Here is a 27,305-nt window from a genome sequence, read left to right as displayed (position 1 = left end):
GCCATTAATATTGGCAGATCCCTGGCTATGACCACAATCTCAGAGGGTGTCTCAGGGAGAGTGGAATATGCAAAAACTTTTCCAATTCACACATGCGTAAAAATGCACACTTATACAAATACAGGGACCCGCCAAATTATTACACACAAATGAGAAAGTCGGACAGGAAAAGTCGGACAGATAGTAGTCTAGTGGAACACAGAGTTCTGAATTGCTTCCTTATCTCTGCGTCCGCCTGTCCGCCTGTCCACACATACAAACACACACACACACACACACACACACACACACACACACACACACACACACATACTGTCTGCTGATTGATTATTGGTCTCGCTACAGGGAGTAGCGAGACTCACTGAAAGATGCATGAAATCAATTAACTGAGAGCAGGAGAGGAGAGGGGGAGGGAAGAGGAAGAGGAAGGAGGGAAGGTCACGAGGATTTATCATCTCCTAGCCCCTAACTTTACCATCAGACTAACTACAGGGAGTCAGCTGCTTATGGAAATGACTTCAATTCCTTCAACACCTGAGACTAATGGAGATACTAAATAACACACAGACACACACACACACACATATACTCATGAGAGAGGGAGAGGGAGAGGGAGAGGGAGAGAAAAAGTGGGGACAGCGAGAGCGAGAACTGTGAAACTAGTGATGCCGGGATTCAATCCGATCGCGGGTTACAGGCATTGCGGCTTTTAAAGGCAATTTCCGATTGAGCAGATATAAGCAGCGTTTACTGGGATTAATGGGATGTCCGCGAACTCCGCAACTTTTCCTTTAGAAGTGGAAATGCCTAGAACCCGTAATCGGATTGAATCCCGGTCCGAGACAACTAGGAAAAAGCCAGGACCATGTGCATCCACATGTGTGTGTGTGTGTTTAGGAACTATAAAGTCAATAACATCAGGTAATTAGTAGAGTAAATTCTGTAGTAAAGAATTTTTCATAGCTAAAAAGACCACTTTGTGGTTCTTGGGCAATTGACAAATAAGGTTTTTCGAGTAAAAAAATGTCAAGTTAATGAATTAACATAAACTAATGATACTTGAACTGATAATGAACTGATTAACATGAACTGGTAATACTGCCATCGTCATCTAGGCAGAGGCAATGGACATGTACAGTGCCTTGCGAAAGTATTCGGCCCCCTTGAACTTTGCGACCTTTTGCCACATTTCAGGCTTCAAACATAAATATATAAAACTGTATTTTTTGTGAAGAATCAACAACAAGTGGGACACAATCATGAAGTGGAACGACATTTATTGGATATTTCAAACTTTTTTAACAAATCAAAAACTGAAAAATTGGGCGTGCTAAATTATTCAGCCCCCTTAAGTTAATACTTTGTAGCGCCACCTTTTGCTGCGATTACAGCTGTAAGTCGCTTGGGGTATGTCTCTATCAGTTTTGCACATCGAGAGACTGAAATTTTTTCCCATTCCTCCTTGCAAAACTCTTCGAGCTCAGTGAGGTTGGATGGAGAGCATTTGTGAACAGCAGTTTTCAGTTCTTTCCACAGATTCTCGATTGGATTCAGGTCTGGACTTTGACTTGGCCATTCTAACACCTGGATATGTTTATTTTTGAACCATTCCATTGTAGATTTTGCTTTATGTTTTGGATCATTGTCTTGTTGGAAGACAAATCTCCGTCACAGTCTCAGGTCTTTTGCAGACTCCATCAGGTTTTCTTCCAGAATGGTCCTGTATTTGGCTCCATCCATCTTCCCATCAATTTTAACCATCTTCCCTGTCCCTGCTGAAGAAAAGCAGGCCCAAACCATGATGCTGCCACCACCATGTTTGACAGTGGGGATGGTGTGTTCAGGGTGATGAGCTGTGTTGCTTTTACGCCAAACATAATGTTTTGCATTGTTGCCAAAAAGTTCAATTTTGGTTTCATCTGACCAGAGCACCTTCTTCCACATGTTTGGTGTGTCTCCCAGGTGGCTTGTGGCAAACTTTAAACTACACTTTTTATGGATATCTTTAAGAAATGGCTTGCCACTCTTCCATAAAGGCCAGATTTGTGCAATATACGACTGATTGTTGTCCTATGGACAGAGTCTCCCACCTCAGCTGTAGATGTCTGCAGTTCATCCAGAGTGATCATGGGCCTCTTGGCTGCATCTCTGATCAGTCTTCTCCTTGTATGAGCTGAAAGTTTAGAGGGACGGCCAGGTCTTGGTAGATTTGCAGTGGTCTGATACTCCTTCCATTTCAATATTATCGCTTGCACAGTGCTCCTTGGGATGTTTAAAGCTTGGGAAATCTTTTTGTATCCAAATCCGGCTTTAAACTTCTTCACAACAGTATCTCGGACCTGCCTGGTGTGTTCCTTGTTCTTCATGATGCTCTCTGCGCTTTTAACGGACCTCTGAGAATATCACAGTGCAGGTGCATTTATACGGAGACTTGATTACACACAGGTGGATTGTATTTATCATCATTAGTCATTTAGGTCAACATTGGATCATTCAGAGATCCTCACTGAACTTCTGGAGAGAGTTTGCTGCACTGAAAGTAAAGGGGCTGAATAATTTTGTAGGCCCAATTTTTCCGTTTTTGATTTGTTAAAAAAGTTTGAAATATCCAATAAATGTCGTTCCACCTCATGATTGTGTCCCACTTGTTGTTGATTCTTCACAAAAAAATACAGTTTTATATCTTTATGTTTGAAGCCTGAAATGTGGCAAAAGGTCGCAAAGTTCAAGGGGGGCGAATACTTTCGCAAGGCACTGTACATTCACTATATATACAAAAGTATGTGGACACACCTTCAAATTAGTTGATTCGGGTATTTCAGCCACACCTGTTGCTGGCAGGTGTATAAAACCAAGCACGCAGCCATGCAATCTCCATAGACAAACATTAGCAGTAGAATGGCCTTACTGAAGAGCTCAGTGACTTTCAACGTCCAATACTTTCAACGTCCAACAAGTCAGTTCGTCAAATTTCTTCCCTGCTAGAGCTGCCCCGGTCAACTGTAAGTGCTGTTATTGTGAAGTGGAAACATCTAGGAGCAACTACGGCTCAGCCCCGAAGGGGTAGGCCACCCCAAGGAAAAGGGTGGCTATTTGTAGAATCTCAAATGACACATAATGACACATAGGCGTCTCAAATTCCACATAGAATGTCAATGACACATATTTACGAAGTTCCTAAGAGAACCACAAATTCCTAAGAACATTTTGAGGAATTGCGTTTACGAACTATCTTATGAACTTCTAAATGTTTTCCTTAAGAAACTTCTTACGTTTTTTCGGTAATAATGTTTTGTGAATCCGGCCCCAGGTAACTACCCCATGAAGCTGGTTGAGAGAATGCCAAGAGTTTGCAAAGCTGTCATCAAGGCAAATGGTGGCTACTTTGAAGAATCTCAAATATATTTTGATTTGTTTAACACTTTTTTGGTTACTCCATGATTCCATATGTGTTATTTCAAAGTTTTGATGTCTTCACTATTATTCTACAATGTAGAAAATAATACAAAAATAAAGAAAAACTTGTGACCAGTTAGTGTATATATAAACTCAGCAAAAAAATAAATGTCCTCTGACTGTCAACTGCATTTATTTACCACCTACATGTCAGTCTATATGAACATTACAAGATTCAACAACTGAGACATAAACTAAAGTTCCACAGACATGTGACTAACAGAAATGTAATAATGTGTCCCTGAACAAAGGGGGGGGGGTCCAAATCAAAAGTTAATCAGTATCTGGTGTGGCCACCAGCTGCATTAAGTTCTGCTGTGCCTCTACTCCTCATGGACTACACCAGATTTTCCAGTTCTTGCTGTGAGATTTTACCCCACTCTTCCACCAAGGCGCCTGCAAGTTCCCGAACATTTCTGGCGGAATGGCCCGAGGCCTCACTCTCTGATCCAACAGGTCCCAGACGTGCTCAATGGGATTGATCCAGAGTACAGGCCTCGGACCAACGCAAATTCCTTCGGCGATAAAAGCGAATACGACCATCACTGTGCTGCTCACTGGAACTGTGCTGTAACTGTGCTGCTGACGCTTACTGACACCGGTCATATTCAATTTAACCAGTTATTCTGATTTCTGGCACAGTTAGACGAGAGTGCGCTGAAATCGGAGTAGATAGCCCGAGTGAATTTGGAGTAGATAGCCAGAGTGAATTTGGAGTAGATAGCCAGAGTGAATTTGGAGTAGATAGCCCGAGTGAATTTGGAGTAGATAGTCCGAGTGAATTTGGAGTAGATAGCCAGAGTGAATTTGGAGTAGATAGCCAGAGTGAATTTGGAGTAGATAGCCCGAGTGAATTTGGAGTAGATAGCCCGAGTGAATTTGGAGTAGATAGCCCGAGTGAATTTGGAGTTGATAGCCCGAGTGAATTTGGAGTAGATAGCCAGAGTGAATTTGGAGTAGATAGCCAGAGTGAATTTGGAGTAGATAGCCCGAGTGAATTTGGAGTAGATAGCCCGAGTGAATTTGGAGTAGATAGCCCGAGTGAATTTGGAGTAGATAGCCCGAGTGAATTTGGAGTTGATAGCCCGAGTGAATTTGGAGTAGATAGCCAGAGTGAATTTGGAGTAGATAGCCAGAGTGAATTTGGAGTAGATAGCCCGAGTGAATTTGGAGTAGATAGCCCGAGTGAATTTGGAGTAGATAGCCCGAGTGAATTTGGAGTAGATAGCCCGAGTGAATTTGGAGTAGATAGTCCGAGTGAATTTGGAGTAGATAGCCAGAGTGAATTTGGAGTAGATAGCCAGAGTGAATTTGGAGTAGATAGCCCGAGTGAATTTGGAGTAGATAGCCCGAGTGAATTTGGAGTAGACAGCCCGAGTGAATTTGGAGTAGACAGCCCGAGTGAATTTGGAGTAGACAGCCTGAGTGAATTTGGAGTAGATAGCCCGAGTGAATTTGGAGTAGATAGTCAGAGTGAATTTGGAGTAGATAGCCAGAGTGAATTTGGAGTAGATAGCCCGAGTGAATTTGGAGTAGATGGCCCGAGTGAATTTGGAGTAGATGGCCCGAGTGAATTTGGAGTAGATGGCCCGAGTGAATTTGGAGTAGATAGCCCGAGTGAATTTGGAGTAGATAGCCAGAGTGAATTTGGAGTAGATAGCCAGAGTGAATTTGGAGTAGATAGCCAGAGTGAATTTGGAGTAGATAGCCCGAGGTAATTTACGAACGCAACCATAAAGTCTCGGTGGGCTAGTGACTGAAAACAGGCATAATTGAAACAAAAGTGGCTTTTAACTCTCCGTTCAAAGGTTGTCATGGAGTTTCTTGAAAAACATGCATATGCACCTTCATTTGTAATAACAAATACATGTTTCTATTATATACCAATTGATATTAGTGGTTGTACCATATGTAGTGCCCTGTGTTTTGGTTAATCGTGTCACATAACCTGGATTTGAACCTTTATTTCAAGCTTTTTCATCAAACTGTCCCCTTTTCTTTTTGTATCAGACGGTCCGGCAACATCCTCAGACAATTGCAAACATTTTTGGTCTAATTCTCATTTGGAAAAGGCTTCAAATAAAAGGTTAAACGCCAAGTCATGTGACATGATTAAACAAAGCCTTTGGCTGCGGATCCGACTTCTTTTCTTCTCCCAAACGCGGAAGGTCCCAAAGCTTCTGTGCATATGGGGATCACGTTCTGCACGTGTGTTTCTTAATACCTGTACTTCACACTCACATTTTGTTGGTCTCCTTCCCCTTCACATATCTCACTGTCAATCGTGAATGATAATTCATCAAGTTTTACCCGGTGAAACGGGCCTTGCAGCATCAACCATTTGATCTCAATCAGTTTAACAGGGATCTGCATATAAGATCGTGTTGAGTTATAGGGCTTACAGTGTTGTTCTCAATGATGTACAGTGAGAGAATTTTATAGCATAGGGTGTTAACAAACTGTAGCATAGCCCACCTGTGTCTTTTGCCTCGTGGCAGTTGGGTTTTGGCCATATGAGAGAAAAATGTGGTGGTGTTTTTGTCTTCCAGTAACGCTATGCTTCTATTTTCTGTTCGGTAGAATAATATCATTATGTGATCGTGCAGACATTGATTCCACTTTGATCTGACTTTATTAAAACGAGAACCATTTGCCAGAGTAGCCTGTTCTCTACGATTATAGCAGAGTGTCCAAAGTACAGAATAAAGACATGCGCAGAAGCTTCGGGACCTTCAGCGCTATGGGAAAAAATCGTCTCCAGAGCCACACGGGGCCCTAACCATTATGACATTGAAAATCATCCCCTGTCATGACAGGGGACAGAGATGTGAACATTTGTGGGAGATTTCTTTCTGCTGAATTGGAGGGTCCGCTCCAGCGTGGGCTTTGATGTCATATCATGACACATGGACAGAAATAGTGTTATGTAGTTTTTAAAAATCCCCTTCTACGGTTGGTTGCACTATATGATGTTAGTGATTTTCAAATAGAATTATTCAAGTATTTCAAAGAAAATAATTCCATCCTAGCCAAATCTTTGGACAGTATTTCATTATATCATCAAATATGTATGCCAAAGTTAAATATTTGCAGTTTTCTTATGAGTTACACCAAATTCACAACACTTCAAAGTCAACATCAGACGATTGCACCACACGACATTATAACCATTTGACATGTCAAAACAATAAAAAGAAATGGCTTTGTGATAAATTGATGGGCTGCCAAACGAAGGAGAAATGTACTGTAAGAAGAATTTTTGCATATCTTGTTTTTCCATATAAATATTATCCTTTGAAACAGAAAATAATACATCTGGTCAATTAAATGCTGTGTCATTGACTAACAATATGAAACTGGTATCATTTATAGAGAAGAACTTACAGTATATTGTCCCGGTTTGGAACATGGCTGTCTAGGGAGCCTAGGCAGTTAATGAGGAATATTCATATCTTTAATATACTTGATTTGAATTTGCTTATTTCCTGTGTGCCAGACAAAATGCACCAGATACATAACAATGGCCACACAGCATCAATAAAGGACACGACACTACAAAAAAAAAAAAACTGAAAAACAACAACAGCAATGCAATTAATTCAAGTCCTTGAAGTCCTACGACTTCTGCCTAACGATGGTTCTTCGTAACACAACACCCAGAGGCTGTGCATCTACTATGTGTCTGCTTCTTAATCAATCTGTTGACTAATCGAGGTTGGATAGACTCATGAATCTATTCCACTAGACTAGGATGTTACAGACATTTCAGAGTGATTCCATTCCAGTATGGGCCGGAAATATTTTTTGGTATCTCAGATTGTTCTGGCAATTCTCACATAGAAACTGCATTGGAAGGATGTTTGATATTATTTTTTTTACCATAAAATCATGATGAAAGTGGCAATTTTAGGCCTTTCTTTGACCTGTGAGAATTGCCAGAACAATCTGTGATACAAAAAAAATATTTTGGGGCTATCATGGTGTGGGATGACCCTTAGCTCAAAGACAGAAAAAGGAAGTGAGTACTAAATCAGATTTTACAGACAGAAAATGATGCAGTCTCTAATGTCTAATGCTTCCAGTAAACAAACTCCTTTGTGTGTGTGTGTGTGTGTGTGTCAGTACTCACATCTTCTTGAAGTCCATGGTTGTGTTGTTGGTGTAGTCGGGCCATTGGATGTAGCAGACAGTCCTACCAGGCAGCTGTTCTGTAGCTGAGTAGAAGTACTGGGGGAAGGCCAACAGTAGAGCTAACACCCAGATCACTCCGATCACTACACGGGTCTCTGTCGAAGACAACCTCTGCCTCAAGGGGTGGATGATAGCCATGTATCTGGAACAAACACACACACACACACACACACACACACACACATTGTGACACACACACACACACACACACACACACACACACACATTGTGATCAGTAACACACACACACACACACACACACACACACACACACACACACACACACACACACACACACACACACACACTTCCACACATTGTGATCAGCCTTTCTCTATCCCTACCTCCCTCTCTATCCTCCTCTCCCTCCTTCCCTCTGCCTGTTGAGGTCAAATCGATCATCCGCAGACACACCTCTTGTAAACAGCCAGCAAAACAAAGTTGGTTCTGTTAAACACACACACGAATCAAATCAAATGCACAGACTTACAGAGATAAAACAATATCATACACAAAAAGAAAACAGAAAAATAAAATAAATTCATATCAGAACGTGCAGTGTCAGAGACAGGAATATAAACATACATGCACTACCGGGCAAAAGTTTTAGAACACCGACTCATTCAAGGGTTTTTCTTTATTTGTACTATTTTCTACATTGTAGAATAATAGTGAAGACATCAAAACTATCAAATAACACATATGGAATCATGTAGTAACTAAAAAAGTGTTAACAAATCCAAATATGCTTTGCACAATCTTGGCATTCTCTCAACCAGCATCACCTGGAATGCTTTTCCAACAGTCTTGAAGGAGTTCCCACATATGCTGAGCACTTGTTGGCTGCTTTTCCTTCACTCTGCGGTCAGACTCATTCCAAACCATCTCAATTTGGTTGAGGTTGGGGGATTGTGGAGCCCAGGTCATCTGATGAAAGCACTCAATCACTTTCCTTCTTGGTAAAATAGCCGTTACAAAGCCTGGTGGTGTTTTGGGTAATTGTCCTGTTGAAAAACAAATTATATGCCAAACCAGATGGGATGGCATATTGCTGCAGAATGCTGTGGTAGCCATGCTGGTTAAGTGTGCCTTGAATTCTAAATAAATCACAGATATTGTCACCAACAAAGCACCCCCACACCATAACACCTCCTCCTCCATGCTTTACGGTGGGAAATACACATGCGGGGATCATCCATTCACCCACACCAGTCTCAATGTCAATGGTGAAGAGGCGATTCCGGGATGCTGGCCTTCTTGGCAGAGTTTCTCTGTCCAGTGTCTGTGTTCTTTTCTAAATGACCCCAAACGTTTGAACGGTAGGGTATATACACATATAATGTTGTGTATAGACAGCATGGACAGTATTTGAATAAAGAAGGTGTGTACAGCAGTAGTTATATAGGATGAGCCTTGACTAGAATACAGTATATACTTGTACATATAAAGTGGGTAAAACAATATGTAAACATTATTAAAGTGACCAGTGTTCAATGACACTATGTACATAGGGCAGCAGTCTCTAAGGTGCAGGATCGAGTACCGGGTGAGAGTAACAGTGACTAAGGCTAGTGGTGACTGTTTAACCAGTCTGATGGCCTCTCAGTCTCTCGGTTCCAGCTTTGATGTACCTATGCTGCCTCCGCCTTCTAGATGGTAGTGGGGTGAACAGGCCGTGGCTTGGTTGGCTGAGTTTCTTGGTGATCTTCTTGGCCTTCCTGTGACACCGGGTGCTGTAGATGTCCTGTAGGGCAGGCAGTGTGCACCCCGGTGATGCTTTGGGCTGACTGCACCACCCTCTGTGAACCACAGCCCAACTGTGGTTCTCATAACACAAGAACTGTCCAGGTGCGCTGATGATTATACAATGTGGGTACATTACAAGAGCTACACGGTAGGTACCCCGAAGAGAAGCACGTAAATCTGTCCGGTTGTGAGGACATTCTTACAACGTTTGCATCAGGGTGCACAAAACGTTCCCTCAACGTTCTCAGAACGTCATGCCCAGGCTTTCCAGAATGATAACGTTACATTTTGAACAGGCCACAGAGGTTTCTTTCATCAAGTCAGTCCCATGACAATGTATTCAACATTTATTGTAGAATAGCGTAGTACTTTGGAATGGTATCCCTGGAATAAAGCCACTGCGCCACTGGGATTGGACTTTCACCCAAATATAAAGCTGTTGGCACATTTACTCTGACTTCCAGGTTGTGGAAGAGAGAATAACTCCATCTAGAAAAAGAAGTATTCTCTATTATTATTTACTCGTCTTCTTTATATATATATACTGTAAAGTTGTTCTGACTTGTATTTTTTCCCGACAAAACTTGATTTCACAAATCTTGTTAAATTATTGCCTGGGAGATTTCGGTGAGGTGTACATACATATGTACTAAGACATAGTGTACAGCCATAGTTTAGACCATAATTGAAGATTTCAGTTCAACGGAAATCCACTGGAAACATTCTGATCCTGGTGGCGCAGCAGACTAAGTAGCCGGCGGCTTGAAGATGGCAGATCACAGGTTCAAATATACTTGAATACTATTCTTTAAAAAAGCTGTAGCTATTTTTGGGATAATACCCTAATACAATATGATGATGCGAGAAGATTGAAATGACATTTGTTTAAAAGTTGGTCAGCACACTTCAATGTTAGAAGAACGTTGAAGCAATGTTTTCCTAACTCCTTTCCTTTTCGTTGAAGTATGTTTTTCAGAACAATTATGGATTGTCTAACCTTGCAAGATACTTTATAACATAGGAATGATTCTTGTTTGTTGTTATAGGTGGTAGTAGTAATATCTCCATCAACATTAGCTGAATATTCCAAGATTTAAACTCCGGTTACTTAATTTCTAATGCGGGAACGAGGGAACATTATTAAAACCATCATGTCATAACGTCATGAGACCATTGTAGGACTATTCCCTGCTTGTTGTTATGGGTGTTTTGAATAACATATCGATCAACATTAGAAAGAATGTTCCTGTAATGTTTCCATGGAAACACTTCTATTGCTCCCACATTTTGTTGCTGCAGTGTGTTCTAAGAACATTACCGGAACACTGTGTTATTACATTCCCTTGGCAACCTAATAAGAACCTCGGGGGAATGTTCTGTGGTAGTTTTTTACAGATCATTGTGACCAACATTTCAGTGAATGTTAGGAGAAAATTCCAAGGATATTTCATTTCCAACTTTTCATTCTAAAAAAAATCTTTGGTAATCCCCCCCAAGAATGTTGAATGTTTGTGGGATGTTATCATCCTAATGTTAGCTCAAACCCTAACTGGAAGTTAAGGGGAATCTTAGGTCATGTTCTGAGAATGTTCCCGGTTTGCTGGGCACTCTGTGTGAGCATCAAATGGGGCAAAGTCTGTGTTCTGACAGTGAACCCAGAACAAGGGATGGAGAGAAGGAGGGATGGAGAAGAGGGGAGCAGGGATGATCTGAAGGAAAAGGCTGCTCACACACACTTACGCTGTGGCGACATACTGATGACAGTATGCGAGAGAGAAACAGGGTTGGAGAATGGATCTCGAGGAAAAGGTTGCTCATACACACACATTTCAAACACATACAGTATGTACACACACACAACACCCACTTGAGTTGTGACTAGACAAGACCTTTAAACAAGTCAACCTTCACAACACCGCGGATTACCAGGACGTGTGCTCAAAGCATGCACGGATCAAGTGTCTTCACTGACATTTTCAACCTCTCCCTGACCGAGTCTGTAATACCTACATGTTTCAAGCAGACCACCATAGTCCCTGTGCCCAAGGAAGCGAAGGTAACCTGCCTAAATGATTACCACCCCGTAGCACTCACATCTGTAGCAATGAAGTGCTTTGAAAGGCTGATCATGGCTCACATCAACAGCATCCTCCTAGATACCCTATCCTCAACAGATCCACAGATGACGCAATCTCAATCGCACTCTACACTGCCCTTTCCCAACTGGACAAAAGGAACACCTATGTGAGAATGCTGTTCATTGACTACAGCTCAGCGTTCAACACCATAGTGCCCACGAAGCTCATCACTAAGCTAAGGACCCTGGGACTAAACACCTCCCTCTGCAACTGGATCCTGGACTTCCTGACAGGCCGCTCCATGATCCTTAACACTGGGGCCCCTCAGGGGTGTGTCCTTAGTCCCCTCCTGTACTCTCTGTTCACCCATGACTGCGTGGCCAAACTCGACTCCAACAGCATCATTAAGTTTGCTGATGACACAACAGTGGTAGACCTGATCACCGACAAGACAGCCTATAGGGAGGAGGTTAGAGAACTGGCAGTGTGGTGCCAGGACAACAACCTCTCCCTCACTGTGAGCAAGACAAAGGAGCTGATCGTGGACTACAGGAACACGCGGGCCGAACAGGCCCCCATTAACATTGATGGGGCTGTAGTGGAGCGGGTAGAGAGTTTCAAGTTCCTTGGTGTCCACATCACCAACAAACTATCATGGTCAAAACAAACCAAGACAGTCGTGAAGAGGGCACGACAAAACCTTTTCCCCTTCTGGAGACTGAAAAGATTTGGCATGGGTCCCCAGATCCTCAAAAAGTTCTACAGCTGCACCATCGAGAGCATCCTGACCGGTTTTATCACCGCCTGGTATGGCAACTGCTCGGCATCTGACCTTAAGGCGCTACAGAAGGTAGTGGCATCACTGGGGCCAAGCTTCCTGCCATCCTGGACCTATATAATAGGCGGTGTCAGAGGAAGACAGACTGTTTTCTCTGCTACCGCAAGGTAAGTGGTTCTGGAGCGCCAAGTCTAGGACCAAAAGGCTCCTTAACAGCTTCTACCCCCAAGCCATAAGACTGCTGAACAATTAATCAAATGGCCACCAGACTATTTACATTGACACCCCTTGCTGCTACTCGCTGTTTATTATCGATGCATAGTCACTTCACCCCTACCTACATGTACAAATGACCTCAACTAACCTGTACCCCAAAACACTGGCTGGGTAACGGTACCCCCTGTATATAGCCTATGTTATGGTTGTGTTACTTGAAAAAAAAAATGTTTTGTTTATTTGGTAAATATTTGTTTAACTCTTCTTGAACTGCACTGTTGGTTAAGGACTTGTAAGTTTCACTTGTTGTATTCGGCACATGTGACAAATAAAGTTTGATTTGATTTGACAAGTCAAAGGCTAATCCTGTGGTTTTATATCTCCCTCTCCAACTTTAAGCATCAGCTGTCAGAGCAGCTTACCGATCACTGTACCTGTACACAGCCAATCTGTAAATTTCACACCCAACTACCTCATCCCCATATTGTTATTTATCTTTTTGCTCTTTTGCACCCCAGCATCTCTACTTGCACATCATCATCTGCACATCTATCACTCCAGTGTTAATGCTAAATTGTAATTATTTCACCACTATGGCCTATTTATTGTCTTACCTCCCTAACCTTACTACATTTGCACACACTGTACATAGATTTTTCTATTGTGTTTTTGGCTGTACGTTTGTTGATGTGTAACTTTGTGTTGTTTTTGTCGCACTGCTTTGCTTTACCTTGGCCAGGTCGCAGTTGTAAATGAGAACTTGTTCTCGACTGGCCTGCCTGGTTAATTAAAGGTTAAATATATATATATATATTTGTTGTAATGAAGCCAATGCTGAAGAGTATAGAGGGGATTTATGACTCATTTTGCCTTCAGAAAGTATTCACATCCACATTTTGCTGTGTTACAGCCTGAATTTAAAATGGATTCAATGTAGACGTTGGCCTAAACACAATCCTCCATAATGTCAAAGTCAAATGATATTTTTCAAAATGTGTACAAATTAATACAAAATAGTATTCAACCACTTTGTTACCCCTTTGTTACGGCAAGCCTAAATAAGTTCAGGGGTAAAAATTATCTGTAAGGTCCCTCAGTCGAGCAGCGAATTTCAACACAGATTCAACCGCAAGGACCAGAGAAGTTTTCCAATGTCGTCTCGCAAAGAAGGGCAACGACTGGTAGATGGGCACAACAACAAAAAAGCGGACATCCCTTTAAACATGGTGAAGTTATTAATTCAACTTTGGATGCTATATCAATACCAGGGTTTGGAATGAAAAGGATTTCCCAATCGTTTCATTCTGAACAGAACCCACTATTATTTTTGATCCGTTCCACTGTGCCAACCAGCAAAGGTTCTGAACCGGTTCGAACCCAAAAAAAAGTACCGGTTGATATCATTCCTTTCTGTTCCTTTTTTAACCTGTGAAATCAACAGGTTTTTCCATTTAGCTCATTAATTTACATCACCAATCGGTGCGGATAGAGCAGACAAGCTAGTTGTTCAGAGAAGGAGAGAGGGAGAGAGGGTTGAGGAGCAGGCTTGAAGCGGTAGGCATCTTGTTATGATATGCATTATCTGAATTGGGTCCAAAGAATTATACCTACGATGAAGGAACTTATACCTTCTATGAAGGAACTTTGAATGTCCTTTGAGCTTGCAAGCTCACAAGCTTTCTAGCTAATTACCTTTTTATAGTTAATAAATCCAATGTGAAACGTGATAACTAGGCCTATAGTGTCCTTAGGTAGCATGTAAAAAAGTTAATCCATTCTTCTCTAGCTAATTAAAAATCTCTCTCCTATCTTTTCATGCTTCAAACATCAGTACAGTCGCTTACGATAACGTCAGTACAGCAGCCTTCGAAAAGGGGTGGGGCAAGTAGCCTAAACAGGCACACACACTGACAAATATTTTCAGCTGGCTGGCAGATGCTGTAATGCATTTCTGAGGGACATAGTGAAGGCTTTGCATGTTCACCTTGTTACGTTTTTTGTGGGACTAGTATATAACTAGTATATAATGTTATTAACCATTTTCCATGCTTTTAAAATAACAGTTCTGTTCCAGAACAGTGTGGACCACTTTCGTTCCTGGTTCCGTTTCTGTTCCTTGAACCGGTTCCAACCCCTGATCAATACCCAGTCACTACAAAGATACAGGCATTAACTCAGTTGCCTGAGAGGAAGGAAACGGCTCAGGGATTTCACCATGAGGCCAATGGTGACTTTAAAACAGTTACAGAGTTTAATGGCTGTAATAGGAGAAAACTGAGGATGGATCAACAACATTGTAGTTTCTCCACAATAATAACCTAAATGACAGAGGGAAAAGAAGGAAGCCTGTACAAAAAATATTCCAAAACATGCATCCTGTCTGCAACAAGGCACTAAACTTGCAGGCCTGGGAAACTCCAATCCTCGGGGGCCTGATTGGTGTCACACTTTTGCCTCAGCCCCAGCTGACACACCTGACTCCAATAATCAAATAATCATGATCTTCAGTTAAAAATGCAATTAGTTTAAATCAGGTGTGTTTCCTAGGGATGGGAGAAAAGTGTGATTGTCCAGACCTGTAAGTAATACTGCAATGTGGCAAAAAAATTAACATGTGTCCTGAATACAAAGTGTTATGTTTGGGGTAGATTCAGTAAAATATATTACTGAGAAAGGAGATACCTAGTCAGTTGCACAACTGAATGATTTCAACCAAAATGTGTCTTCCGCATTTAACCCAACCCCTCTGAATCAGACAGGTGCACGGGGCTGCCTTAATCAACATCATCAATACACAGTTCTGGTTGGGGGTTAACTGCGGAACGGAAGATTTTTCCACCTTGCCAGCTCTGGGATTCAAACCAGCAACCTTTCAGTTAATGGCCCAATGTGCTTAACCGCTAGGCTACACACTGAGAATCACTTTCCATATTTTCAAGCATAGTGATGGCTGCATCATGTTATGGGTATGCTTGTAATCGTTAAGCACTGGAGAGATTTTCAGGCTAAAAAAATTACGGAATGGAGCTAAGCACAGGCAAAATCCTAGAGGAAAACCTGGTTCAGTCTGCTTTCCACCAGACACTGGGAGATGAATTCACCTTTCAGCAGGACAATAACCTAAAACACAAGGTAAAATTTACACTGGAGTTGCTTACCAGTGAAAGTTCTTGAGTGGCTGAGTTACAGTGTTTACTTAAATCTACTTGAAAATCTATGGCAAGAGCTGGAAATGGGGGTCTAACAAATATCAACAATCAATTTAACAGTGCTTGACAATTTTGGGGGGGAATAATGAGCCAATTCTGCACAATCCAGGTATGGAAAGCTCTTGGAGATTTACCCAGTAAGACTCACAGCTGTAATCGCTGCCAAAGTTGCTTCTACAAAGTAATGACTCAGGGGTGTGAATACTTATGTAAATTAGATATTTCTGTATTTCATTGTCTATAAACTTGCTAAAATTCTAAAAACATGTTTTGACTTTGTAGTGTGTGTAGGTGGGTGAGAAAAACTGTTGAGGCTGTAACACAACAAAATGTGTAATAAGTGAAGGGGTATGAATCCTTTCTGAAGGCACTGTACATGTTGTGTACGCTTTACTGTAGCTGGCTGTGGCGTGGTCATACACGCACACACACACACACACACACGCACGCACGCACGCACATGCACACACACACACACACGCACGCACACGCACACACACACACAAAAGCATGCACACGCATGCACACACACACACACACACACACATACAAGCATGCACACGCATGGACACACACAGTATATAGGGTTTCTCACCTGTTCCGAGCTATAGCGGTCGTGCGGTCATGGAGTACAATCCAGTGACAACAAACACAAACACTGCTCACCTGTCCAGTGCTATGGCGGTCATGGAGTATATGCTGGCGAAGACAGCTGCGATGGGGAAGAAGTTATGGAATCGACAGTAGCCCAGACCAAAGTACCACTCGTTATGGACACTATAGGCAAAGTTTATCACTGTGTTGAAGGCAGACATGGACGCCTCTGCAAAGGCTAGGTTCACCTGAGAGGAGAAGAAGAGAGGGATCAGACAGACAGAGAGAGAGAAACACACACACAGACAAACACACACACATTCATTTAAAATACAAATATATATAATTTAAATAAATTAAATAAAAGCCATCTCCTTCTTTAGATTTTAAGATGCGTTTGTTTACCAGGAAGTAGTTGGTCACGGTCCTCATGCGTTTGTGCGCGAGGATGATCCAGATGACCACCAGGTTACCGATCATGGAGACGCACACCATGCTGCAGTAGGCGACTGCCCAAAGAGCGATCTGCCACACCGGCTGCACGAACTGGTTATAGTCTTCTGTGTCGTTCAAACCGGAGCCGTCAGTGGCGTTAACGGAAGGGTAGTAATCCGTCATGTCCATCTTCGGATCTCAGAGCTTTGATGTTGAAAGAGTAAGAATCCAGATATTATATGCTAAAATAATAAATATTATATTTAATAATACGTTTAGATATTTTCAGTTGCCTAATTTAGTGTGATAAAAAAAAAAAAGATTGTTGTTTCACAACAACAAAAATATTCTTTACGGCTCTGATGTAAAATGTAACATTTTTTTGCCGAGGGTTATAACACCCAAAATATTTTGACTGTGACCGAAAAAGAAAGACAAAAGAAAGTGATTGGAATGTTGATCGTAGCAGTCATGCAGTTACTTTCTTCTATTGCCTGTGTCACTGGTCAAGTGTACGCACTTCTCTCTCCCAAATCCACACGAAATTCTCGGAATCAGAGTTACCGGTGAAATGGTCTTGGTTCTCTGTTATTCGTGTTAAGTTTGACGTCAACGGTAGGCCTAAACCTTGTGTCAGTGTTTTCTCTCTGCGCGCGGGCTGGGATAGACTTAGACTATGTGCTCTCGTGAGTCCATCACAATGCCAAGCATTTGAAGGCGCATGCCATGCCCATGCAGCACACACACACACACACACACACACACTTGAGCCACATAGCACGCGCGTAAAAGCCCCCCAAACACACACACATTCGGCAAAGGCTTATGTTTAAGGTGAAGTGCTTGTATTATAATAGTTTAAGTACTGTATTTATGTATGTATTCATGTGTTGATTGACATCTCTCTCCCTCTGGAAGTAATGTTTTCTGCATCTTTATAAAATATGGTCCTCTGGGTCTGCCATCATGTCAGGCTCATAGACCTTCTATATTTTTGCATTTAAATGACCCTCCCTTCCTGGCACACCGATCCAGGCTACATCTCAACCTTCAAGATTCCCCAATAGGCGGCCCACGACCCCCCAAGTTTTCTGAGCAACAACAATGAATGTATATATTTTTTAGAATTGTCGTTGTTGGAAATGAAATACTGTCAAATCTGAAGGAAATGATCTAAAAGTGATTTTAATTTAGGAAATCTGTTGTGATCAATGTTTGAAATTATTTTGTTTTTGTCAGATACTATATCTGTTTGGGAATTTTGCAGTCAATTTGCAGTGTACTTATTATTTATAACTATATTCCAGCCCCCCGACCATCTGTTCATTGAAAAAGCGTCCCACGGCTTAATGTAATTGGGGTCCCCTGCTTTAAAATAACATAAACCCTTCTCCGCTCCTCATGATTGTTGCCTGGGCCTGCTGTCAGAAGTCAGAAGACTATTTCAGGCCTCCCGGGTTGCGCAGTGGTTAAGGGCGCTGTCATCAGAGACCCTGGGTTCGGGCCCAGGCTCTGTCGTAACCGGCCGCGACCGGGAAGTCCGTGGGGCTACGTACAATTGGCCTAGCGTCTTCCGGGTAGGGATATCCTTGTCTCATCGCGCACCAGCGACTCCTGTGGCGGGCCGTGCGCAGTGCGCGCTAACCAAGGTTGCCAGGTGCACGGTGTTTCCTCCGACACATTGGTGCGGCTGGCTTCCGGGTTGGATGCGCCGTGTTTTGAAACAGTGCGGCTTGGTTGGGTATCGGAGGATGCATGACTTTCAACCTTCGTCTCTCCCGAGCCCGTACGGGAGTTGTAGCGATGAGACAGATAGTAGCTACTAAAAACAATTGGATACCACGAAATTGAGGAGAAAAAGGGGTAAAATTCAACAACAAAAAAACTTTCAAAAATAAGACTATTTCAAGTGTTTCTCTTCATTTCTTCTCTCCCTTCCTCCTCAGTCTCCCTGTTTACCTTCATTATCTCTCCTCCTTCCTCCATCCGTCTCTCCCACTCTTCCAGAGAGAGGGAACATCACTAGGGAGAGCGGTCTGTGTGAGTTCCCGCTATAAATAATGTGTTGTCTGGATCTCAAGGCTGGAGAGATTTAAAGCCTATTTTACAAGACGGGGGCTGCATTAATATTGCTTTACTCTATTCTGTCTCTCTCTCTCTGTCTATCCGCTCTCTTCCTCTTTCGCCGCTCACTATCTATCACCATTTCCTATCGCTCTGTCATCCATTTCTCTCTTCTTAACCCACCCACTCTCTCTCTCCCTCAAAACCACAATCTCTCTCTCGCCCCCCACACTGTCTTACCCTGCAGTCCCTTCTCTCTCTCTCCCTTTGTCTCTCTCTCTGACCAGACAGGGTTGTCATCAGAAAGGAACACAAGGGAATGGAAGCCAATTTTACACGTCACCTAGTACTACTACTACTCAGAACAACAACACAATCCACCTTAAGAGAGGAAAGGAGAGCGGGATGGGGAGAGTAGAGGAGAGATGGATGGGGAGAGTAGAGGAGAGAGAGGGATGGGGAGAGTAGAGGAGAGAGAGGGATGGGGAGAGTAGAGGAGAGAGGGATGGGGAGAGTAGAGGAGAGAGGGATGGGGAGAGAAGAGGAGAGAGAGAGATGGGGAGAGTTCCGGGCTCCGGGCAGCCGAGCGGAAATGGAGGAAAACTCGCCTCCCTGCGGACCTGGCATCCTTTCACTCCCTCCTCTCTACATTTTCCTCTTCTCTCTCTGCTGCTAAAGCCACTTTCTACCACTCTAAATTCCAAGCATCTGCCTCTAACCCTAGGAAGCTCTTTGCCACCTTCTCCTCCCTCCTGAATCCTCCTCCCCCTCCCCCCCTCCTCCCTCTCTGCAGATGACTTCGTCAACCATTTTGAAAAGAAGGTCGACGACATCCGATCCTCGTTTGCTAAGTCAAACGACACCGCTGGTTCTGCTCACACTGCCCTACCCTGTGCTCTGACCTCTTTCTCCCCTCTCTCTCCAGATGAAATCTCGCGTCTTGTGACGGCCGGCCGCCCAACAACCTGCCCGCTTGACCCTATCCCCTCCTCTCTTCTCCAGACCATTTCCGGAGACCTTCTCCCTTACCTCACCTCGCTCATCAACTCATCCCTGACCGCTGGCTACGTCCCTTCCGTCTTCAAGAGAGCGAGAGTTGCACCCCTTCTGAAAAAACCTACACTCGATCCCTCCGATGTCAACAACTACAGACCAGTATCCCTTCTTTCTTTTCTCTCCAAAACTCTTGAACGTGCCGTCCTTGGCCAGCTCTCCCGCTATCTCTCTCAGAATGACCTTCTTGATCCATATCAGTCAGGTTTCAAGACTAGTCATTCAACTGAGACTGCTCTTCTCTGTATCACGGAGGCGCTCCGCACTGCTAAAGCTAACTCTCTCTCCTCTGCTCTCATCCTGCTAGACCTATCGGCTGCCTTCGATACTGTGAACCATCAGATCCTCCTCTCCACCCTCTCCGAGTTGGGCATCTCCGGCGCGGCCCACGCTTGGATTGCGTCCTACCTGACAGGTCGCTCCTACCAGGTGGCGTGGCGAGAATCCGTCTCCACACCACGTGCTCTCACCACTGGTGTCCCCAGGGCTCTGTTCTAGGCCCTCTCCTATTCTCGCTATACACCAAGTCACTTGGCTCTGTCATAACCTCACATGGTCTCTCCTATCATTGCTATGCAGATGACACACAATTAATCTTCTCCTTTCCCCCTTCTGATGACCAGGTGGCGAATCGCATCTCTGCATGTCTGGCAGACATATCAGTGTGGATGACGGATCACCACCTCAAGCTGAACCTCGGCAAGACGGAGCTGCTCTTCCTCCCGGGGAAGGACTGCCCGTTCCATGATCTCGCCATCACGGTTGACAACTCCATTGTGTCCTCCTCCCAGAGCGCTAAGAACCTTGGCGTGATCCTGGACAACACCCTGTCGTTCTCAACTAACATCAAGGCGGTGGCCCGTTCCTGCAGGTTCATGCTCTACAACATCCGCAGAGTACGACCCTGCCTCACACAGGAAGCGGCGCAGGTCCTAATCCAGGCACTTGTCATCTCCCGTCTGGATTACTGCAACTCGCTGTTGGCTGGGCTCCCTGCCTGTGCCATTAAACCCCTACAACTCATCCAGAAGGCCGCAGTCCGTCTGGTGTTCAACCTTCCCAAGTTCTCTCACGTCACCCCGCTCCTCCGCTCTCTCCACTGGCTTCCAGTTGAAGCTCGCATCCGCTACAAGACCATGGTGCTTGCCTACGGAGCTGTGAGGGGAACGGCACCTCAGTACCTCCAGGCTCTGATCAGGCCCTACACCCAAACAAGGGCACTGCGTTCATCCACCTCTGGCCTGCTCGCCTCCCTACCACTGAGGAAGTACAGTTCCCGCTCAGCCCAGTCAAAACTGTTCGCTGCTCTGGCCCCCCAATGGTGGAACAAACTCCCTCACGACGCCAGGACAGCGGAGTCAATCACCACCTTCCGGAGACACCTGAAACCCCACCTCTTTAAGGTATACCTAGGATAGGATAAAGTAATCCCTCTCACCCCCTTAAAAGATTTAGATGCACTACTGTTCCACTGGATGTCATAAGGTGAATGCACCAATTTGTAAGTCGCTCTGGATAAGAGCGTCTGCTAAATGACTTAAATGTAAATGTAAATGTGAGAGTAGAGGAGAGAGGGATGGGGAGAGTAGAGGAGAGAGAGGGATGGGAAGAGTAGAGGAGAGAGGGATGGGGAGAGAAGAGGAGAGAGAGGGATGGGGAGAGTAGAGGAGAGAGAGGGATGGGGAGAGTAGAGGAGAGAGGGATGGGGAGAGAAGAGGAGAGAGAGGGATGGGGAGAGTAGAGGAGAGAGAGGGATGGGGAGAGTAGAGGAGAGAGGGATGGGGAGAGTAGAGGAGAGAGAGGGATGGGGAGAGTAGAGGAGAGAGAGGGATGGGGAGAGTAGAGGAGAGAGAGGGATGGGAAGTGAAAGGAAGTGGAGGAGGGGAATGGGTGGGAGGGGAATAATGGAGACGAGGAGGGGAAACAAGGGGAGGGGGAAAGAGAAGTAATGGAAAGTTACAAAGACGGGGGTTGACAGAGCCTGTAACCCATCTCCTCTTCCAGAGATGTGGGATAGACTAAAACAAATATTTCAGCCTCCAGACAAACCCTTGGCACACAGGTCTCCAAATCGGAATGTACAAAAGAGCGATGGAGGCAATGAGAAAGAAAGAAAGATGAATGTGAGAAAGAGAGATGGAGGTGTGGAGTGAACGCCTAAGTACCTGGAACCTTAGGTTAGTCTCTCAGCCTCCCAGTCACACGTAGGTAATTACATTTAAGAGCCGGAGAAATAGAAAAAAAAAGAGGTGAGAGAGAGAGAGAGGAGGGAATGAGAACGCAATAAAATCTTGTCCTGAGAAGATTGATTGGATATGTGCAGGCAAAATGAGAATTGTGCTCTTGTTGTGAGTGAGATTAAGACAGAGACACAACAACCATTGTTCAATCAGAGAATAAATAAGACATAGATATACAGTACATAAGTAGATTTGTGTTTGCACACACACACTAGCACAAACACACAGAAAGGCTCTTGAAAGAGGGAGGCGTGTGTGTGTGTGTGTGTGTGTGTGTGTGTGTGTGTGTGTGTGTGTGTCTCAGTCACCAGATCCCAACCCAATTGAACACTTCTGGGAGATTCTGGAGATGAGCCCGAGGCAGCGTTTTTCACCACCATCAACAAAACACCAAACAATGGAATTTATTGTGGAAGAATGGTGTCGCATCCCTCCAATAGAGTTCCAGACACTTCGAGAGTTTGAGACGAGAAGGTTCTATCTGCATTTGAGTCAAAATGAGACATTGTTCCGTTCAATGTTCTCCGCCTGTATAGTACTCTAAATACCCCCAATTCATGTATTTAAATTCAAAAGAATACAAGATGGAAATTGCTGACACCATTCAAACCAATGAGGGTTTGGAAATGTAAAGTAAATTATCTTCAAATCACCTTTTTGCAGATAGAACCTTATAGTCCCAAGCTCTCGACTTGCAGAAACCATGCCAAGGCGCATTGAAGCTGTTCTGGTGGCTCGTGGTGGCCCAACACCTGATTAAGACACATTACGTGGATGTTTCCTTTATTTTGTCAGTTACACTGAGTATACCGAACATTAGGAACACCTTCCTAATATTCTCTGTGCCTGGCACCTACTACCATACCCTGTTCAAAAGCATTTATCTTTTGTCTTGCCCATTCACCCTCTGCATGGCACATATACACAATCCGTGTCTCAAAGTTATCAAGGCTTAAAAATCCTTCTTTAACCTGTCTCCTCTCATTCATCTACAATGATTCTGATTGAAGTGGATTTAACAGGTGACGTCAATAAGGGATCATACCTTTCACCTGGATTTACCTGGTCAGTCAATATCATGGAAAGAGCAGGTGTCCATAAAGTTGTTCAACTGTTTTTTGTACACTCAGTATATACAGTTGAAGTCGGAAGTTTACATGCACTTAGGTTGGAGTCATTAAAACTCGTTTTTCAACCACTCCACAAATGTCCTGTTAACAAACTATAGTTTTGGCAAGTCGGTTAGGACTACTTTGTGCGTGACACAAGTTATTTTTCCAACAATTGTTTACAGACAGATTATTTCACTTATAATTCACTGTATCACAATTCCAGTGGGTCAGAAGATTACATACACTAAGTTGACTGTGCCTTTAAACAGCTTGGAAAATTCCAGAAAATGATGTCATAGTTTTAGAAGCTTCTGACAAAAATATTTATTCAATTTTAGAATAAGGCTGTAAAATACATCATGTGGAAAAACTCAAGGGGTCTGAATACTTTCCGAATGCACTATTATAGTACCAGTCAAAAGTTTGGACACATCTACTCATTCAAGAGTTTTTCTTTATTTTTACTATTTTCTGCATTGTACAATAATAGTGAAGACATCAAAACTATGAAAATACACATATGGAATCATGTAATAACCAAAAAAAGTGTTAAAAAAATCAAAGTCAAATATATATTTGAGATTCTTCAAAGTAGCCACCCTTTGCCTTGATTGCAGCTTTGTACACTCTTGGCATTCTCTCAACCAGCTTCATGAGGTAGTCACCTGGAATGCATTTCCAAAATTCTTGAAGGAGTTCCCACATATTCTGAGCACTTGTTGGCTGTTTTCCTTCACTCTGCGGTCCAATTCATCCCAAACCATCTCAATTGGGTTGAGGTCGGTGATTGTGGAGGCCAGGTCATCTGATGCAGCACTCCATCACTCTCCTTCTTGGTCAAATAGCCCTAACACAGCCTGGAGGTGGGTTTTGGGTCATTGTCCTGTTGGAAAACAAATGACAGTCCCACTAAGCGCAAACCAGATAGGATGGCGTATAGCTGCATAATGATGTGGTAGCCATGCTGGTTATGTGTGCCTTGTATTCTAAATAAATCACAGACAGTGTCACCAGCAAAGCACCCTCACACCTCCTCCTCCATGCTTCACAGTGGGAACCACACATGGGGAGATCATCCGTTCACCTACTCTGCGTCTCACATAGACACTTGAAACCATCAGGCAAAAGGACAGATTTCCACCGGCCTAATGTCCATTGCTCGTGTTCCTTGGCCCAAGCAAGTCTCTTTGTATTATTTGTGTCCTTTAGTAATGGTTTCTTTGCAGCAATTCAACCATGAAGCCCTGATTCACAAAGTCTCCTCTGAACGTTGAGATGTGTCTGTTACTTGATCTCTGTGAAGCGTTTATTTGGGCTGCAGTTTGATGTAGTGTTAATTGCTGATTTCTGAGGCTGGTAACTCTAATGAACTTATCCTCTGCAGGATAGGTAACTCTGGGTCTTCCTTTCCTGTGGCTGTCCTCATGAGAGCCAGTTTCATCATTGCGCTAGATGGTTTTTGCGACTGCACTTTAAAAAAACTTTTAAAGTTCTTGACATTTTCCGTATTGACTGTCTTAAAGTAATGATGGACTGTCATTTCTCTTTGCTTATTTGAGCTGTTCTTGGTCTTTTACCAAATAGGGATATCTTCTGTATACCACCCCTACCTTGTCACAACACAACTGTTTGGCTCAAATGCATTAAGAAGGAAAGAAACTCCACAAATGAACATTTAAGAAGGTTTACCTTTTCATCTGGTTGAGAGAATGGTGGTTGATTGAGAGAATACCAAGAGTGTGCAAAGCTGTCATCAAGGCAAAGGGTGGCTATTTGAAGAATCTCAAATATAAAATATATTTGGTTTGTTTAACACTTTTTTGGTTACTACATGATTCAATGTGTCATTTCATAGTTTTGATGTCTTTACTATTATTCTACAATGTATAAAATAGTAAAAAGAAAAGAAAATCATGGAATTAGTAAGTGTGTCCACATTTTTGACTGGTACTGTCACCCCCCTGACCTTAGAGAGCCATTTTATTTATCTATTTGGTTAGGTCAGGGTGTGATTTGGGGTGGGCATTCTATGTTTTCTATTTCTTTGTTTTTGGCCAAGTGTGGTTCCCAATCAGAGACAGCTGTCTATCGTTGTCTCTGATTGGGAACCATACTTAGGCAGCCTTTTTCCCACCTGTGTTTTGTGGGTAGTTATTTTCTGTTTAGTATCTGTTTACCTGACAGAACTGTTCGCGTTCGTTTTGTTACTTTGTTCGAGTGTTTCTTTGATCAATAAAATCATGAACACTTTTCACGCTGCGCTTTGGTCCACTCATTGCGACGACAGGCGTTACAGAACTACCCACCACCAAAGGACCAAGCAGCGTGGTGAAAAGGACGAGTGGACATGGGAGAAGATCCTGGACGGAAAAGGACCCTGGGCGCAGGCTGGAGAGTATCGTTGTCCAAGGGAGGAGATAGAAGCAGCAAGAGCAGAACGGTGAAGATTTGAGGAATTAGAGGAACGGCGCCGAGACCACGAGTCACGACAACAACGGGAGCCCAAGAGGCACATGGGGAGATTGTTGGTGTCAGGATTTAGACCTGAGCCAACTCCCCGTGCTTACCGTGGGAAGCGTGTGACTGGTCAGGCACCGGGTATGCGGTGATGCGCAAGGTGTCTCCAGTGAGCATTCACAGGCCGGTGTGCTCTGTGCCAGCACCCCTCATTTGCCGGGCGGAAGTGGGCATCCAGCCAGGACAGGTTGTGCCAGCTTTACGCTCTAGACCTCCAATGCGCCTCGACGGCCCAGTGTATCCGGTGCCTGCTCCATGCACCAGGCTTCCAGTGCATCTCCCCAGTCCGGTGAGACATGTTCCGGTTCCACGTACCAGGCCTCCAGTATGTCTCCCCAGCCTGGTAAGCCCTGTGGCAGCTCCACGCACCAGGCCTCCAGTACGTCTCCTCAGTCCTGTGAGACCTGTTCCGGCTCTACGAAGCCTCTAGTGATGATCCATGGTACGAAGCCTACAGTGATGATCCATGGCCTGGAGCCTGTAGTGATGATCCATGGCACAAAGCCTCCAGTGATGATCCATGGCCCGGAGCCTGTAGTGATGATCCATGGCCCGGAGCCTGTAGTAATGATCCATTGCCCGGCGCCTGTAGTGATGATCCATGGCACAAAGCCTCCAGTGATGATCCATGGCCCGGAGCCTGTAGTGATGATCCATTGCCCGGAGCCTGTAGTGATGATCCATGGCCCGGAGCCTGTGGTGATGATCCATGGCACGAAGCCTGTAGTGATGATCCATGGCCCGGAGCCTGTGGTGATGATCCATGGCCCGGAGCCTGTGGTGATGATCCATGGCACGAAGCCTGTAGTGATGATCCATGGCACGAAGCCTGTAGTGATGATCCATGGCACAAAGCCTGTAGTAATGATCCATGGCACAAAGCCTGTAGTGATGATCCATGGCACAAAGCCTGTAGTGATGATCCATGGCCCGGAGCCTCCTGTGATGATCCATGGCACAAAGCCTCCAGTGATGATCCATGGCACGAAGCCTGTAGTGATGATCCATGGCACAAAGCCTCCAGTGATGATCCATGGCACGAAGCCTGTAGTGATGATCCATGGCACAAAGCCTCCAGTGATGATCCATGGCCCGGAGCCTGTAGTGATGATCCATGGCACAAAGCCTGTAGTGATGATCCATGGCCCGGAGCCTGTAGTGATGATCCATGGCCCGGAGCCTGTAGTGATGATCCATGGCACAAAGCCTGTAGTGATGATCCATGGCCCGGAGCCTGTAGTGGTGATCCATGGCACAAAGCCTGTAGTGATGATCCATGGCCCGGAGCCTGTAGTGATGATCCATGGCCCGGAGCCTGTAGTGATGATCCATGGCCCGGAGCCTGTAGTGATGATCCATGGCCCGGAGCCTGTAGTGATGATCCATGGCCCGAAGCCTCTAGTGATGATCCATGGCCCGGAGCCTGTAGTGATGATCCAGGGCAAGGAGCCTCCAGCGATGGTCCCCAGTCCAGAGCCTTCAGCAAAGGTCCCCAGTCCGGAGCCTCCAGCGAAGGTCCCCCGTCCGGAGCCTCCAGCGAAGGTCCCCAGTCCGGAGCCTCCAGCGACAGTCCCCAGTCCGGAGCGTTCAGCGACGGTCCCCAGTCCGGAGCCTCC

At 44.3% G+C, this 27,305-nt stretch overlaps 1 protein-coding gene across 1 annotated transcript in view; it reads right to left on the bottom strand.

Moving 5' to 3' along the window:
- LOC115146896 (substance-P receptor-like) overlaps positions 1 to 16,901 on the bottom strand; it is a 25,056-nt gene extending 8,155 nt beyond the window's left edge. The window contains exons 1-3 of the mRNA XM_065004732.1: positions 16,674 to 16,901; positions 16,341 to 16,516; positions 7,586 to 7,789 (exon numbers count right to left, since the gene is read on the bottom strand). Coding sequence (XP_064860804.1) covers positions 7,586 to 7,789; positions 16,341 to 16,516; positions 16,674 to 16,892 — 599 coding nt within the window. The 5' untranslated portion in view covers positions 16,893 to 16,901. The remainder of the gene's footprint in view (positions 1 to 7,585; positions 7,790 to 16,340; positions 16,517 to 16,673) is intronic.
- Positions 16,902 to 27,305: the final 10,404 nt, after the last annotated feature.

The sequence above is a fragment of the Oncorhynchus nerka genome, linkage group LG19, assembly GCF_034236695.1.
Source record: "Oncorhynchus nerka isolate Pitt River linkage group LG19, Oner_Uvic_2.0, whole genome shotgun sequence".
NCBI classification, from domain to species: domain Eukaryota; kingdom Metazoa; phylum Chordata; class Actinopteri; order Salmoniformes; family Salmonidae; genus Oncorhynchus; species Oncorhynchus nerka.
This window is presented reverse-complemented; position numbering and strand designations above follow the sequence as displayed.